Here is an 18,282-nt window from a genome sequence, read left to right as displayed (position 1 = left end):
TAACCGCTAGGGCCAGGCAATGAAGTTATATCTACCGCAGTCATATAACCCTTGAAAGCACCTCAGGCTTACAGCATATTTGTTTGTCCAAGGGTGCTTTTTAAATGAAGAAACAAAACCTTCTCTGGAGATAAGTTTTGAAGCCCCACTTAAATGGGCATTTTACTTGTCAGTAAAGGAATGCAGCTTCTGAAATGGGGACTGCCATCCATCACATAATCTTAAACTGCCTGATGCAAGCCATGCTCTCCTAAAAAAGAAAGACATTTAGTAGAAAGAAAACATATTCCGCTAGGAATCGACTCCTAAGATTCAGTATTTTTGGCACGGAAGAAACTGATTAGTTGGCGTACTTCTGAGAACAAACACTTGCATCTTTCATAGCAAGCTACTGAGGGACGGCGAGATGGGGGATGGGCACAGTATAGGCAGGTTGGCCACCAGGCATAGTCAGAACCGTGCACTAGGCCTATCTATCAGCAATCAAAAGCTTTATCTCGCAATGGAATGTATATTTCGCATTTCTTGGCTTGCAATGTATCGCAACTTCAGTAAAGCAGGGCCTATCATTAATAAATAGGCTAGGTTATTGTGCAGGCAACAGATCGAAGACAGAACACACACACTCACATTATTAGTGAAGAGAAAGAGCATGCAAGCCAGCTGCAGTGATTTCAATTTTGTGGGATCCCAATTTAGTTTAAAACGTTCACACCCCTAATCTTGACTGAGTTGGTTTCAATAGTACTGTATTTCTAGACTGTAGCGATGATGAGATGGCTCAAATTAATACAAATTGCACTGCACTGGGTATAGCCTACCTAAAAGACCATCTCCTGCTGGTAGCACTTGGCATGGTTATATCATTTAACTTTGTCCCAGAGAGAAGACATTCATTGTACAAAAAAACACCAGCAGCATTTTGTCAATATTGCATAATTATACGTTGAAGGCCCTTGGCTGTTATATCCATTCCGTGGGAGCTGGAGCCATCCCTCATACTGTGGGAAAGGGATCAAATGAGGTGCTGGGTCTCACCTGGAAGTGCCAGGAGGAGCGCTGGAGGGCTCGATAGTGTCAGACTCCGAGAGACTCTGGTTGGTGGTCAGCATCTCGGCGTCCAGCTGGCTGTAGAGCTGCAGCATCTCCGTCTGCAGCACCTGGGTGACCCGTCGCATGGCCAGGTACCTGCTCTCCGACGCCTGCAGCTGGCCCCTGGGGTTACACATAGACAGACACACCTTTAAAATGTAAAAGTTCACAGGGGGGGAAAAGTACACAATACAGTTCATCCATTGTGGAATAATAAGAGTTGAGTTGGGTACTGGGAGCCAAGCACGTAGCTGATGTCGGTTGAATACAGCCTCCCCACCACTTCCTACCTGTTCTCCCCTTTCAAATCTGTCCACCATCCTAAATTCAATCTCTTTGAAAAATAATAAAATACATAAGGGAATCAGAGCTCGCAATAGCCTAAAAAAAAGTTGAGTGGAATTGGGCCCTTACTTGGTCTGGCCTTTGACTTCCTCCAGGAACAACTTCTGCTCCAGAATGAGGTGCTCCTTCTTGGCCAGCTGGGCCTCCAGGTCTCCGATGCGCTGCTGAGCTGCCTCCAGCCCCTGGGTCTGCTGCAGCATGCTCTGACGCAGACACTCCTGCTCCTTGCCCATGGATGACTGCAGCATCTGTAGCCCCTGCAGATAGGACCAGGAAATGGTTTAGTCTATGGCAGTGTTTCCCTATCCTGGTCCTGGGAATGCAAAAGGGGTGCACATTTGTGACTAGTTTCAGGAAACTAGGCATACGTCGCGCGCCACTGCTTCACACAAGAGCCATTTGAACATTAAAAAAAAATGTTTAATCAAAATGCATTTTTGGGCAGAAATGCCTTCTGGAACATGTGAACTTTCATGTGCCTTAAATAACAAACTTGTATGACATCTGTAAACACAAATAAAATTGTTAAATTACGAGCCTAGTTGGTTTAGCCACGGAAAAAGGAAGCAACCTTCCAGCTAGCCATGATTGGCTGAGATAATGAGCGGGCTGGACATGCCGAGAGATGAGTTCGGATTGGTCTGCCATTTAGTACCCTTTGTCTATCATATGAGCTGGTCAGTAGGTGTAGGTAATCCTTTCTTTACTTTTTTTAAATTTAAATTTTATCCCATTTTCTCCCCAATTTTCATGGTATCCAATCGCTAGTAATTACTATCTTGTCTCATCGCTACAACTCCCGTACGGGCTCGGGAGAGACGAAGGTCGAAAGCCATGCGTCCTCCGAAGCACAACCCAACCAAGCCGCACTGCTTCTTAACACAGCGCGCCTCCAACCCGGAAGCCAGCCGCACCAATGTGTCGGAGGAAACACCGTGTACCTGGCCCCCTTGGTTAGCGCGCACTGAATGCGGCACTGATTAACTAAGGCCGCATTCAGTCTACGGTCTCGAGTCCCTGTCTTACGCCGAAAATGCGACCGTTCCCCCAGCGCTGTCTGTTCTCGAGGTCTTCAACCTTGGAAGTGAGTTTGATGACATCTGATGATAGCCGGGTGATTTGCTCTTCCAGTTTCACCGCTTTGTCGGGAGTAAATATTTGCGCAATCTTCCAGGCTATTCAGACGGGTGTAATGTCTCGCCAAGTCTTCACTAACGGTGTCGATCTTTATGTTGACCTATGTGGCGAGAATAGCTATTTGTGCAGATATGTTGCTGCTCACCAGTGCCCCCCCCGAGTCTCTACTTTTATCCAATGTAAAAAATACAACGATTTCAAATTGTGCTACATAAGACCGAATCGAGCCGGTCGGTCACATTTTACTTTTTGACCTAGCACAAACACACTTTATTAAATTAATCAAGTCTTTCATTATTTGAATCAGTTGTGTTAGTGCTAGGACAAAAACTAAAATATGCACCCCTTTGAGTCCCCAGGACCAGGACTGGGAAACACTGGTCTATGGTATAAGAGCTGACTTGGCCAACAGAGAAATGTCAAGAAATCATTACAAAGAGGGATACAGTGATATGATTGTTGATATGAAGAGTTTGAGTCCATAAACTGATGGGTTCTGAGTTCTAAACTTGAAAATATTACGTATCCTTATTCATGTCACCGAGGGAGAGGGGAGTGTAGAACGTTTACATTTTGTCAGAATATGTTATTGTTAGACATCAGGGATCCTATGGGGAGGAGTGAGGAATTTGGGCAAAGGTCAGGTCAGATTAAGAGAGTAAGAACTGTTATCACTAATCCTGCCTCTACCTTACTGCTCTCCGGTCCCAGGCGTTGCACTTCCTGTATTGCCAGCTTGTTGGTCTCTCCCAGCAACAGCAGCTGTTTGTTCAACAAGTGCATCTGCTGCTGGAGGTTCTCACTGTTGGTGAGCTGAACAGGGAAAGAGGAAGAGAAAAGGAAAGATATTTTGGGAGCACAATACTTTGTTTGTTCAAATACACTGATCAACAGAATGTTTTTTTATTTTGCTCGACTAGCCTATAACTACCTTTCTTCTAGCTTTAAGTTGCTAATCTCTCTGAGGAATTAGAGAAATTAAATTTGTAGTTGAATATGCTTAATAATGGCAATAGTTACGTGTTAGTAAGCTCACCTTGAGGGACAGTTGGGTGAGCTGGTGTCCAGTGTTGTATGCCTCATTATTGGCTTTCTGAAGCTCAGCCTCCAGCTCTCCCATGTTGCTTTGGCATTCTTGTAACTCACTCTGTAGACAAAATCAGAAGTCAGTACCTGGGGACTCATTTATAAAATGATGCGTACACACAAAATATGCCCAAAAACACGCATGTGCCAATTCACGCAAAAGTTGCCATTCATAAAAACTGAAATTGACGTGAGAATGTGATTATCGTCACGCAAAGTTTAGTTTCTAAACAGTTGAAGTGTTGCATTGCAAGAAGGCCAAAGTAGCCTTGTGCAAATGGGGAATATACAGTGCATTCGGAAAGTATTCAGACCCCTTGACTTGTTCCATATTTTAAGGCTGTAACTTTGTAACGTTACAGCCTTAAAATGTGGAAAAAGTTAAGGGGTCTGAATACTTTCCGAATGCACTTATTAATCTACATACAATGTCCCATAATGACAAAGCAAAAACTGTTTTTTAGACATGTGTGCAAATGTTTATTAAAAAAATCATGACATATCACATTTACATAAGTATTCAGACCCTTAACTCAGTACTTTGTTGAAGCACCTTTAGCAGTGATTACAGCCTTGCGTATTCTTGGGTATGACGCTACAAGCTTGGCACACCTGTATTTGGGGAGTTTCTCCCATTCTTCTCCGCAGATCCTCTCAAGCTCAGTCAGGTTGTTTTGAGAGCGTTGCTGCACAGCTACTTTCAGGTCTCTCCAGAGATATTTGATCCGGTTCAAGCCCAGGCTCTGGCTGGGCCACTCAAGGACATACAGAGACTTGTCCCGAAGCCACTCCTGCGTTGTCTTGGCTGTGTGCTTAGGGTCATTGCACTGTTGGAAGGTGAACCGTCGCCCCAGTCTAAGGTCCTGAGCACTGTGGAGCAGATTTTCCATCAAGGATCGCTCTGTACTTTGCTCTGTTCATCTTCCCCGCAAATCCTGACTAGTCTCCCAGTCCCTGCCGCTGAAATACATCCCCACAGCATGATATTGCCACCACCGTGCATCACCGTATGTATGGTGCCAGGTTTCCTCCAGACGTGGCACTTGGCATTCAGGCCAAAGAGTTCAATCTTGGTTTCCTTGATTGGCAGAGTGCTGCAGAGATGGTTGTCCTTCTGGAAGGTGCTCACATCTCTACAGAGGAACTCCGTCATAGTGACCATCGGGTTCTTGGTCACCTTCATGACCAAGGCCCTTCTCCCCCGATTGCTCAGTTTGGCAGGGCGGTCAGCTCTAGGAAGAGTCTTGGTGGTTCCAAACTTCTTCCATTTTAAGAATGATGGAGGCCACTGTGTTCTTGGGGACCTTCAATTTTTTGGTACCCTTCCCCAGATCTGTGCCTCGACACAATCAAACAAATGTCTCGGAGCTCTACGGACAATTCCTTCAACCTCCTGGCTTGGTTTTGCTCTGACATGCCCCGTCAACTGTGGGACATAATATAGACAGGTGTGTGCCTTTCCAAATCATGTCCAATCAATTGAATTTACCACAGGTGAACTACCACAAAATGACTTTTGTCATTATGGGTTAGTGTGTGTAGATGAATGCAGAAAACAATTTCATACAGTTTAGAATAAGGCTGTAAGGTAACGGGTCTGAATACTTTCCGAACGCACTGCATGATGCCGTTCAAGCTCAATTCAAACGCATGTGAACACACTGGAATTAGAATGCACTAGTGACAGAAAAGAGAATTAACAGCGCGAAATTAGAAAGCAAGTCTATTTATCGCGTCTACGCAAAGCAATGCTACTAAAATGAGTGAATACAATGCCCGAATATAGACTGTGCATTGTTACATCTGGAATTTACATGTTTAACTTCCAGTGCCAATAACACATATTTGAAAGCAATAACGTTATGTCTACCCTGTGCTGAATTTGATCACAGGCATACAGTGCCTTCAAAAAAAAATTCACACCCCTTGACTCATTCCACATTTTGTTGTTACAGCCTGAATTCAAATTATCAAATTGATCTCAACCTTCTAAGCACAATACCCCAGAATGTGAGTGAAAATTGGTTTCTATACATTTTTGCAAATGTATTGAAAATGAAATACAGAAATCTAATTTACCTAAAGTATTCACACCCCTGACTCAATACTTTGTATAAGCACCTTTGGCAGCGATTACAGCTGTGAGTCTCTGGGTTAGTCTAAGCGATTTCCACAACTGGATTGTGCGACATTTACCCATTTTTATTTTCAAAATTCTTCAAGCCCTGTCAAATTGGTTGTTGATCATTGCTCAACAAAAACACTCAGGTTTTGCCATAGATTTTCAAATAGATTTAAGTCAAAACTGTAACTCGCAACTCCGGTCTTGTGTTTTAGGTTATTGTCCTGTTGAAAGTTGAACTCATCTCAGTGTCTGTAGAAAGCAGACTAAACCAGGTTATCATCTAGAATTTTGGCCGTGCTTAGCTTGATTGTTTCTTTTTATCCTGAAAAATTCCCCAGTCCTTAATGATTATAAGCATACGCATAACATGATGCAGCCACCACTATGCTTGAAAATACGTAAAGTGGTACTCGGTAATGTGTTGTATTAGCCCCAAACAGCACTTTCTATTAAGGGAAAAAAGTTAATTTCTTTGACACATTTTTGGTAGTATTACTTTAGTGCCTTGTTTCAAACATTATGCATATTTTGGAATATTATTTGTACGGGTTTCCTTTATTTTTTTTAACCCCTTTTTCGTGATTACGATCTTGTCTCATTGCTGCAACTCCCTAATGGGCTCGGGAGAGGTCAAGGTCGAGTCATGAGACCTCCAAAACATGACCCGCCAAGCCATACTGCTTACGCTTCGAACACACCGACTGCGTCATTGCGTTTCGATACACCAGAAGTACATTCATTTCCAATGGAACGCTGCATTTGCCTTGCAGCATTGCGTTGCAGAGGCAGTTGCAGTGCGTTCTGTGTGGTGCATACGTTCGATAAATCGAACGTATGCATCAAATTGTATGAGTGGACTTGACAGAAAGTAGCAAAATATGAATGTAGATTTTTTTGTTGTTGCACACATTCAGTAAAAAATTGGGATTACATAAAAACAGTTTGATTGCATAATTTCTTTACATTTTTTATTTATTTATTTGCCAAGTATATTATTTATTCGACACACGGTAATTTGACCAAATTATCAGGGGTACAGTAGTATCTACCATTTCCATTACTATTTATCTAGCATTCACACTCTTTCAAACATGAACATTTGGTAAAGTTATTAGGGGTAGTAACTAGCATAATTTATTTGACTATTTCTTTCACACACACCTCATTGGCTAGGTTAGCAAGCTAGGTTAGCTAGCTAGCTAACGCTAACTAGCCACATCTAGCACAAGCTCACTACTAAACTGACCTGGCAATCCTACTATCGTGGACACTTGTCTCCAAGCAGCATTTTTTGTGTTTATGTCCCTGTAGCTGTCAGCAGTTGTGTCAAAAAGACACGGTTTTGAGGATACTGCGAAAATGATTCTCTCCTCCATGTGTCCAACCGCATGCGACCATTTGCAAAAGGTACCTGCATCAGTATAGTTGCCCAGTTGCGCAAAATGTTATGCAGCAGTGATGCAATGACGCAGCCGGTGTGTTCGAAGCGTTAACCCAAAAGCCAGCTGCACCAATGTGTCGGAGGAAACACCGTTCAACTGGCGCCAGGCCCGCCACAAGGAGTCGCTAGAGCACAGTGAGCCAAGTAAAGCCCCCCTGGCCAAACCCTCCCCTAACATGGACGACACTGGAACAATTGCGCCTCGCCCTATGGGACTCCCGGTCACCCCAGGCTGTAGTGACGCCGCACAACTGCGATGCATGGCCTTACACCACTGCGCCACTCGGGAAGCCAGGATTCCTTTTCACTGTCAATTAGGTTAGTATTGTGGAGTAACTACAATGTTGTTGAACAATCATAAGTTCTCTCCTATTACAGCCATTAAACTTGTTTGTTTGTAAACTTGTTTTAAAGTCACCATTGGCCTCATGGTGAATCCCTGAGCGGTTTTCTTCCTCTCTGGCAACGGCATTTGGAAGGACAAATCAAATGTTATTTGCTACATACATCGAACACAACAGGTGTAGTAGACCTTTAGGTGAAATGCTTACTTACAAGCCCTTAACCAACAATGCTTTAAGAAGTAAATAAATAAAACTATAGCAGTAAAATATCCAAGCGAGGCTATATACAGGGGGTACCGGTACAGAGTCAATGTGCGGGGCACCAGTTAGTGGAGGCAATTGAGGTAATATGTAGGTAGAGTTAAAGTGACTATGCATAGATTATAAACAGAGAGTAGCAGCAGCGTAAAAGAGGGGTCTGGTTAGTCCTTTGATTAGCTGTTCAGGAGTCTTATGGCTTGGGGGTAGAAGCTGTTAAGAAGCCTTTTGGACCTCGACTTGGCGCTCCGGTACCGCTTGCCGTGCGGTAGCAGAGAGAACAATCTATGACTAGGGTGGCTTGAGTCTGACAATTTTTAGGGCCTTCCTCTGACACTGTATGATAAAGAGGTCCTGGATGGCAGGAAGCTTGGCCCCAGGCCTACCACTGTTGTGTCATCAGCAAACTGATGATGGTGTTGGAGTCGTGCCTGGCCATGCAGTCATGAGTGAACAGGGAGTACAGGAGGGGACTGAGCACGCACCCCTGAGGGGCCCCTGTGTTGAGGATGGCGGATGTTTATTCCCAACCCTTCCACCTGGGGGGCGGCCCGTCAGGAAGTCCAGGATCCAGTTGCAGAGAGAGGTGTTTAGACCCAGGGTCCTTAGCTTAGTGATGAGCTTTGAGGGCACTATGGTGTTGAACGCTGAGCTGTAGTCAATGAAGAACATTCTCACATAGGTGTTCCTTTTGTCCAGGTGAGAAAGGGAAGTGTTAAGTGCAATAGAGATTATATCTGTGGATCTGTTGGGGCTATATGCAAATTGGAGTGGGTCTAGGGTTTCTGTGATAATGGTGTTGATGTGAGCCATGACCAGCCTTTCAAAGCATTTCATGTCTACAGACGTGAGTGCTACAGGTCGGTAGTCATTTAGGCAGGTTACCTTAGTGTTCTTGGGCACAAGGACTATGGTGGTCTGCTTGAAACATGTTGGTATTACAGACTCAGACAGGGAGAGGTTGAAAATGTCAGTGAAGGGGAGAGTGGAGGGACGACATGTGCGACTGACGTGTTTTCCGTTTGCTCCCGCGGTATTCTTAAAGTTTATGTGAATTTTGCAGCAGAACCGTATTTATTTTCCCTTTCCGTAAAAACCAAGACTACTTTGCTTTCGAATGTCAGCATGTCGACGAAACATAAGGCCAAAAACATGACTTTGAGAAAACCCGGCCTACAAGACCCACTTTCATCACCGCCCTCTCCTGAGTCTGAGGGCCCGGGGACTCACACTTTAACCGGGGGTGCGGCTTGGCCTGGCGGCGCTGAAATGAACATTCGAGGCCATCAAACTACTGCGCTCTGAGATAGTTGAAATGAAAACGGAGGTGGTTGCTATGATTGAGGCCCGAATACAGGAGGTTTCTGATACTTTAAAAGCAGATCTAACCATCCTGCGGAACGAGACGGTGCCAGCAATCACATCACTCAAAACAACAACAGCGTCGCACACTACAACGATTGCAGCACTGGAGACCGCTACCAATGTCTCCGATTTAACTACATCCCTGGAGGCTGACGTGAAACGCCTGGCTGCGGATTTGAAAAAGGTGAATGAGAGCTGTGTGAGTTTAGAGCGATTCTCTCGCCGCAATAACCTGAGACTTGTATCGGTCCCAGAGTCTGCGGAAATGCCTCGCGCAGCGGATTTGGTTTCTGGGCTGCTGAAGGATGTTCTTGCCTTAGAGGAAAAGCCCCTGATTGATCGTGCCCACCGGTCGCTGCGCCCAAAGCCCCGGGATGGTGAGAGGCATTGTGGCCTGCTGGAGGTCATTTTGCAGGGCTCTGGCAGTGCACCTCCTTGCACAAAGGCGGAGGTAGCGGTCCTGCTGCTGGGTTGTTGCCCTCCTACGGCCTCCTCCACGTCTCCTGATGTACTGGCCTGTCTCCTGGTAGCGCCTCCATGCTCTGGACACTACGCTGACAGACACAGCAAACCTTTTTGCCACAGCTCGCATTGATGTGCCATCTTGGATGAACTGCACTACCTGAGCCACTTGTGTGGGTTGTAGACTCCGTCTCATGCTACCACTAGAGTGAAAGCACCGCCAGCATTCAAAAGTGACCAAAACATCAGCCAGGAAGCATAGGAACTGAGAAGTGGTCTGTGGTCACCACCTGCAGAACCATTCCGTTTTTGGGGGTGTCTTGCTAATTGCCTATAATTTCCACCTTTTGCCTATTCCATTTGCACAAGAGCATGTGAAATTTATTGTCAATCAGTGTTGCTTCCTAAGTGGACAGTTTGATTTCACAGAAGTGTGATTGACTTGGAGTTACATTGTGTTGTTTAAGTGTTCCCTTTATTTTTTTGAGCAGTGTATAACGGGAATGCCCAGGGTGGCCGAAATAATGCGATCAAGTACATTTCGTGGACCATCAAAAGGGGTTAACAACCCTGTGAAGCGTATGAGGGTGTTGACACACTTAAAGGGTTTCTACAAGAGACTCACTTACATTTTACATTTTAGTCATTTAGCAGACGCTCTTATCCAGAGCGACTTACAAATTGGAAAGTTCATACATATTCATCCTGGTCCCCCCGTGGGGAATGAACCCACAACCCTGGCGTTGCAAGCGCCATGCTCTACCAACTGAGCCACACGGGACCACTTGAGGACTGGTGAGCATTTTAGGATGCGTAGGGACTGGGTTGGTCAAGTGTTCCACTCTAACTTTCATAGTAAATCAAGAGGTGCTGCCATTTTGGTTGATAAATCTATTCCCTTTGTAGCTTCTGAGGTTATTGCTGATCCTAAGGGACGATACGTCATAGTAACCGGTAAACTGTTTTCTACCCCTCTTGTTTTGGCTAGTGTTTATGCTCCCAATTGGGATGACACAAGTGTAATTTATTCCTTTTTATCTGCTATATCCAATTTAGATTCTCATTAGTTGATTTTAGGGGGGGATTTGTAAGGTTCTGAATTATGCACTATAACCCAATACTATATCACATGTTATTGAATATTAGCAACTGTTGGCCTGGGAGCCTGGGTATCTGTGTGTGTGTGCTGGAAGTAACAGTTAGCCCCAGATAAGTGTGCTGGGAAGCGGTGGTTAGCCTTGAGCGAGAACAGTGGGCTTTTGTATACAGGTGCAAATAGCTCAGACAATGTTGCAGAGCTGTCTGACCTCAGTCTCTGGGGTGAGGGAGCGTAATCTACACAGCAACAGCGCCGGGAACCAAAGAGCGCAAAGAGGCTAGGACTAGCCTGAGCGCCGGCGATAGGCTGGGTGAGTCTAAACCACGCCCAGTCTCTACTCTGACAGGCCGGCTCGGAAGCGGGAACTATCTCTGTCATGAGTATATTATAATATCTTTGTCAGGAACAAGTCAGTTCTCGGTCTTATCCTGCGCGATGATGCATTGAACCCGTATATACGAAAATTGCATTTACCATTTATTCCTTAGTTAATAAAAAGTACATAGCATACAATTAGTGACTCATTGTCATACTTGTCCTTATACCAGATTGAATTGACGCAACCCTAACAGATTTCAACTGTAAAATGTCCCCAGTTCTTGACAAGTCCTCACGAAGAACTAGAGGCGCATCTAAATGTGCCCTACTTATTCAATCTTTTCTTCAGAAATATGCTATGTTTGAGGCCTGGCGTTTCCTACATCCTACAGATAGACAGTATTCCTTTTATTCTCATGTTCATCAAACATACTCCCGGATTGATGACTTCTTTTTGGACAAAAAACTTCTGCCTAACCTTCGGCGGTATACTTACGAGAGTATTGTTATTTCTGACCATTCACCATTAGTGCTTGAACTAGTTTCCCCAGCGACCTCCTATGTGTTATCAATGGCGTCTTAACCCCATTTTACTCTCAGATAAGGAGTTTGTCAATTTTATTTCTTCTGAAATCACCTTATTCCTAGAAACTAATTCAACACCAGGTATGTCCTGCTCTACCATATGGGAGTCTCTCAAAGCATACCTACGTGGCCAAATTATTTCTTATACAGCCAACCAAAACAAAGTTCGCTCTCAGCGACTTCGGGATCTGAGCGAATCCATAGCCACATTGGATGAGAAGTATGCTACGATTCCTTCCTCTGATCTGCATAAAGAGCGCCAACTACTCCAATCTGAATTTGATGAGCTTTCTACCAGGCAAGCTGAACAGTTACTCTTGCGAGCTCGGTACAGAGTGTATGGACAAGGCCAGTAAACTCCTTGCACATCAGATCCGTAAATCTGAGGCCTCACATTTAATCCCACAAATAAGGACCCCGTCTGGTGCCACCACAGTTATACATAAAGAGATCAATCATCAATTAATTTTTTTTACTCTGCTCTATACACCTCTGAATCCCCTCAAGACCCTTTGCTGATTGATTCCTTTTTTAATGGCTTGAATATGCCTTCAATTGATACAGACTCCCATGACTGTCTAGAAGAAGAATTTACACCTGAGGAGATTGCAACAGCAGTGTCCGCAATGAAAAGTGGTAAATCACCGGGTCCGGACGGTTTTCCAACCGAATTTTACAGGACGTTTTATGGTCTGCTTTGCCCATTCTTGTCTCGATTATTTCAGAGTGCCTTAATACATCAAAGCTACCCCGCCTAGTCTTTATCAGGCTTTAATTTCATTACTTTTAAAGAAAAACAAAAGACCCACTAGAATGTGGATCCTATCGCCCAATCTCGCTTTTAAACTGTGATTACAAAATCCTAGCCAAGCTTTTAGCCATCCGTGTGGAAGGCTCGCTGCACCAAGTAATACACTCTGACCAGACTGGCTTTGTGAGAAATAGTCATTTGTTTTTCAATATTAGGCGCCTTATGAATATACTGTACTCCCCAGCGTCGGGGGACACGGAGGTGGTGGTCTCACTTGATGCGGAAAAAGCTTTTGACCGCGTTGAGATTGATTACCTAACAGCTGGCCTTTATAGATTTGGCTTTGGCCCCAAATTCATTGCGTGGATAAAGATTCTTTATTTTTCCCCCATGGCTTCGGTACGGACTAACAACTTGTCCTCTGACTATTTTCTCTTGCATCGCGGATCCAGACAGGGTTGTCCACTCTCCCCCTTGTTTGCTTTGGCAATCGAGCCTCTGGCCATTGCTCTAATGATGCCATTCAAGGAATAATCAGGACGGGCTTAGAGCAGAAAGTCTCGCTATATGCTGACAACCTCCTTTTGTTTCTCTCTAACCCTGATACCTCATTGCCACGTGTCTTATCTGTTCTTAAAAAGTTTGTATCAATCTCAGGGTACAAGCTGAATCTAGGCAGGAGTGAGCTTTTTCCTGTAAATAAGGCTGCTTTAAAGAGCTCTTTTACAACTTTTCAGTTTAGGATTGTCCGGGATCAATTCACGTACTTGGGAGTTAAAGTGACAAGGAAATATTCAAATTTGTTTCAGGAAACCTTTGTTGCTCTAGCAGACAGTTTGAAACAATCTTTCACTTTTTGGAATTCGCTACCTCTTTCTCTTATCGGAAGGATTAATGTCTTTAAAATGAATGTGTTGCCCAAATGTTTATATTTATTTCAATGTTTACCCATTTTTATTCCAAAATCTTTTTTTAATTCACTGGATCAAACATTCATGCATTTTATTTGGGATGGCAATCCCACTTTTTCCGCTATCTCCAGACTAGGAACTTTGTCAGAGCTAACACACCTGAATTTCCCCATAGGCCTGCAAATATAGCTATAGAGAGCATCTTTGAGCTGAACAAGCTTCCTAGGGGCGCAATTTCAGATGTATATGCAATCATTCATGACTTACAGAACCCTTCTTTGGTGCCTTTAAAGACTCGATGGGAAAAGGATTTGGGGGAGGTACTTGGGGAAGACACCTGGGAATCTGTGCTGCACAGGGTGCATTCGTCCCTTTTAGCACTAGACACAGCCTCATTCAATTCAAGGTGGTTCACCGTATCCACTGGTCCGGGGCCAAACTTGGAAGAATATTCTCTGATTTTGATCCTACATGTGTCAGAAGTAAAATGGAACCAGCCACACTCTTGCATATGTTTTGGGGCTGTCATAAACTGTCAGGTTTCTGGGAATTAATATTTAAATGTTTCTCTGATATGACACTGTTATAGACCGTCTCTGCCTTACAGACCTTTTTGGAGTACTGCCCATAGGTACCCCCCTGTCAAGAATCCAGTTGGACACTGTTGCTTATACAACTCTGTTAGCTAGACGGCTAATAGTCCAGAACTGGAAGATGGCAGCTCCCCCATCTTATAAATATTCGGTGAGAGATGTGTTGTGCTCTCTGAAACTAGAAAAAATTCAATTCAATTCACGTGGGAACCCCAAACTGTTTAATGAGGCTTGGGCTCCATTCCGGTCTTACTTTAAAACAGTCCATCTGTTGGGGGGGGGGGCAATAAGGTTGATGGGCTTATTGATTGTGACCTACAGATGCCTTGTTCATCTTGCCCGGTCAGAGACTAAAATGTGAGCTTTTTTTCTTTCTTTTCACGCCTACATAAAATGATTCTTCTTTTTTTTTTCTTTTTTAAAGCATTATAAACTTTTAATTTTTGGTCCAGTGGAGGGTCGGTCTGTGGCCATGACTGTCTGTGAGTGCTTGCATTTCTCCACCCCTATCCCTTGACTGTTTACAGGAACAATGGTGAGGTGTTTGCTCTGCCCCTGTACTATAGATTGCCCATTAACCTTTGTAGCCTTCTGCCTGGTGTGTTTAACTTGTCTAAAGTATGGAATCTTTAAAACTTTTTTTAATAAAAAATGGCAGTGAAGACATTTGCCAGTTGGTCAACACATTCTCGGAGTGCATGTCCTGGTAATCTGTCTAGCCCTGCGGCCTTGTGAATGTTGACCTGTTTAAAGGTCTAACTCACATCGGCTGTGGAGAGCGTGATCACAGTCATCCGGAACAGCTGGTGTTCGCATGCATGTTTCAGCATTACTTGCCTCGAAGCAAATATAGAAGTAATTTAGCTCGTCTGGTAGGTTCATGTCACTGGGCAGCTCATGAATGTGCTTCCTTTTGTAGTCTGTAATAGTTTACAAGCCCTGCCACTTCCGACGAGCGTCAGAGCCGGTGTAGTACGATTCGATCTTAGTCCTGTATTGACGCTTTGCCTGTTTGATGGTTTGTCGGAGGGCATAGCATTTCATATAAGCTTCCGGGTTAGAGTCCCGCTCCTTGAAAGCGGCAGCTCTACCCTTTAGCTCAGTGCAGATGTTGCCTGTAATCCATGGCTTCTGGTTGGTGTATGTTAGGTTAACTGTATCTTTGAAGTGACTGGGTGTATTGATACACCATCCAAAGTGTAATCAATAACTTCACCATGCTGAAAGGGATGTTCAATGACTGGTAAATGGGTAAAAATAAAGATATGAAAATAGGTTCCCTTCTTTAGGAGGCATTAGAAAACGTCCCCGGTCTTTGTGTTTGAAATTGCCTGCTCGAATGAGGGACCTTACAGATAATTATGTGTGAGGTACAGAGATGAGGTAGTCATTCAAAAATCATGTGAAACAGTTATTGCACACAGCGAGTCCATGCAACTTATTCTGTGACTAAGCAAATGTTATTATGAACTTGCCATAACAAAAAGGGCTTATTGACTCAAAATGTCAGCGTTTAATTTTTAAATGATTAGTAAACATTTAAAAAACATAATTCCGCTTTTACATCATGGGCTTGTGTGGGTAGGCCAGTGACCAAAACCCCAAATTGAATCCATTTTAAAATGTAGGAATTAATACAATGGTAAAAAAAATAATGTTTTTCTTTTTTTATATAACCTTTATTCAACTAGATAAAGTCGATCGATTTAGTTTCTTTGCATTTTAAAATAATTAGAAATAAGCATCTATTTCCTATTATTTATTTATTTCATTTCCATGATCATTGCAGATTAAATTCCTCACTCGCAAAATATCCTATAGGCCTACAACAAGTTAGGATAGGCTACCATTTGTCCCATCTCTCATTTAATTAAGCCTATTAGAAAGGCTATTATAATTTCTATTTGTTGCTGTATGCATCCGAAATGGAGGGAGATTTCACATACAGCAGAATTTAACAGGTGAACAGACTAGAGGTCGACCGATTAATTAGGGCCGATTTCAAGTTTTCATAACAATCAATAATTTTGGACGGCGATTTAGGCAATTTAAAAAAAAAATGACGGCCTAGGAATGGTGGGTTAACTGCCTTGTTCAGGGGCAGGAGGACAGATTTTTACCTTATCAGTTTAGGAATTCAATCTTGCAACCTTAAGGTTAACTAGTCCAATGCTCTAACCACCTGCCTCACGAGGAGCCCGCCTGTTACGTGAATGCAGTAAGAAGCCAAGGTAAGTTGCTAGCTAGCATTAAACTTTTCTTATAAAAAAATCAATCAATCATAATCACTAGTTATAACTACATATGGTTGATGATATTACTAGTTTATCTAGCGTGTCCTGCGTTGCATATAATCGATGCAGTGCGCATTCGCGGAAAAGGACTGTCGTTGCTCCAACGTGTACCTAACCATAAACATCAATGCCTTTCCTTAAAATCAATATTTAGCTAAAAGACATCCAGGTTAGCAGGCAATATTAACCAGGTGAAATTGTGTCACTTCTCTTGCCTTCATTGCACGCAGAGTCAGAGTATATGCAACAGTTTGGGCCGCCTGGCTCATTTACGAACTAATTTGCCAGAATTTGAGATAATTATGACATAACATTGAAGGTTGTGCAATGTAACAGGAATATTTAGACTTATGGATGCCACCCGTTAGATAAAATACATAACGGTACCGTATTTCACTGAAAGAATAAACGTTTTGTTTTCGAGATGATACTTTCCGGATTAGACCATATTAATGACCTAAGGCTCGTATTTCTGTGTTATTATGTTATAATTAAGTCTATGATTGATAGAGCAGTCTGACTGAGCGATGGTAGGCACCAGCAGGCTCGTAAGCATTCATTCAAACAGCACTTTTGTGCGTTCAAGCATTGCGCTGTTTATGACTTCAAGCCTATCAACTCCCGAGATTAGGCTGGTGTAACCGATGTGAAATGGCTAGCTAGTTAGCGGGGTGCGCGCTAATAGCGTTTCAAACGTCACTCGCTCTGAGACTTGGCGCAGTTGTTCCCCTTGCTCTGCATGGGTAACGCTGTTTCGAGGGTGGCTGTTGTCAATGTGTTCCTGGTTCGAGCCCAGGTAGCAGCGAGGAGAGTGATGGAAGCTATACTGTTACACTGGAAATACTAAAGTGCCTTTAAGAACATCCAATAGTCAAAGGTATATGAAATACAAATCGTATAGAGAGAAATAGTCCTATAATAACTACAACCTAAAACTTCTTACCTGGGAATATTGAAGACTCATGATAAAAGGAACCACCAGCTTTCATATGTTCTCATGGCACATATTGCACTTTTACTTTCTTCTCCAACACTTTGTTTTTGCATTATTTAAACCAAATTGAACATGTTTCATCATTTATTTGAGGCTAAATAGATTTTATTGATGTATTATATTAAGTTAAAATAAGTGTTCATTCAGTATTATTGTAATTGTCATTATTACAAATAAATAAATAAAAATCGGGCAATTAATCGGTATCGGCTTTTTTTTCTTCAAAACGGCAAATGTCACTGCAAAAGAAAACATTCTGCCAACACCTGCCATGGCCATTTCCTTTAGATACTGTTGTGGCCCATTTCCAATACCTCCATAGAAGGCATATACAGCAACTATGGAAGTTATTGTCACCATAAAAGGTGAATGATGTGCGTTTCTCAGGCAGTTATAATGCTCGTTCACGCTGCCACAGTTTTACAAAAGGTCTGATTTATAACGGGAAACATGCGTATGTATGGCGTGCGCCAAGTTAATAAATCTCAATACTTTTGTGCGTGCGCAGTCTTTTCAGAAATGGTGCACGTAGATATTTAGTGTAAAATGTAAGCGTCGGTTATAGATGAGGCTCCTGGACATCAGTAAATAAATATACAGACCCCCTCCTGAAAAGATGCAAGTCCTGGTTATAAGGCGGTTGATTCATAAAAATAAGATTGGTTAAATGTATTACATTCACTCCTGTGTCAAAGTGGTACTGTGTACTATATGTGGTTATTCATCTGTGTGCTCACCTGCAGCTTCTGAGCCTTGGATAGGTACAGGTCATGGCCCTGCTGTAGCTGTTGGAATTGACTGTGGAGGCAAGCCGTCTCAGTGTCTCCATCCTCCTTCAGGCGCCTGTAGCGCTGCTGCTCCTCCACCAGACTGGCCTGCAGAGACTGGATCTCTATGTCCTGCAGCTTCAGCTGGGCCTTCTGCAACCATATAAAATCACAACACACCATACAGTAAAACAAAAATTCAAGAGATAAAAACAAGCAGGCCATACATGTTTCTATAAAAATATGTCAACCACCGCTCCTAAATCAACCGAAAGAAACCTCATACTCATACTCATGTTCATTAGGCATCAATAT

At 43.2% G+C, this 18,282-nt stretch overlaps 1 protein-coding gene across 3 annotated transcripts in view; it reads right to left on the bottom strand.

Annotated features, from left to right (window-relative positions):
- tsc1a (TSC complex subunit 1a) overlaps nt 1–18,282 on the bottom strand; it is a 39,990-nt gene that overhangs the window by 2,542 nt on the left and 19,166 nt on the right. For all 3 annotated transcript variants that reach the window (XM_055920522.1, XM_055920525.1, XM_055920524.1), the window contains 5 exons: nt 17,938–18,120; nt 3,611–3,721; nt 3,265–3,387; nt 1,507–1,694; nt 1,039–1,215 (listed from right to left, as the gene is read on the bottom strand). In XM_055920522.1, the coding sequence (XP_055776497.1) occupies nt 1,039–1,215; nt 1,507–1,694; nt 3,265–3,387; nt 3,611–3,721; nt 17,938–18,120 (782 nt within the window). The remainder of the gene's footprint in view (nt 1–1,038; nt 1,216–1,506; nt 1,695–3,264; nt 3,388–3,610; nt 3,722–17,937; nt 18,121–18,282) is intronic.

Source organism: Salvelinus fontinalis, chromosome 4 (assembly GCF_029448725.1).
Source record: "Salvelinus fontinalis isolate EN_2023a chromosome 4, ASM2944872v1, whole genome shotgun sequence".
NCBI classification, from domain to species: domain Eukaryota; kingdom Metazoa; phylum Chordata; class Actinopteri; order Salmoniformes; family Salmonidae; genus Salvelinus; species Salvelinus fontinalis.
This window is presented reverse-complemented; position numbering and strand designations above follow the sequence as displayed.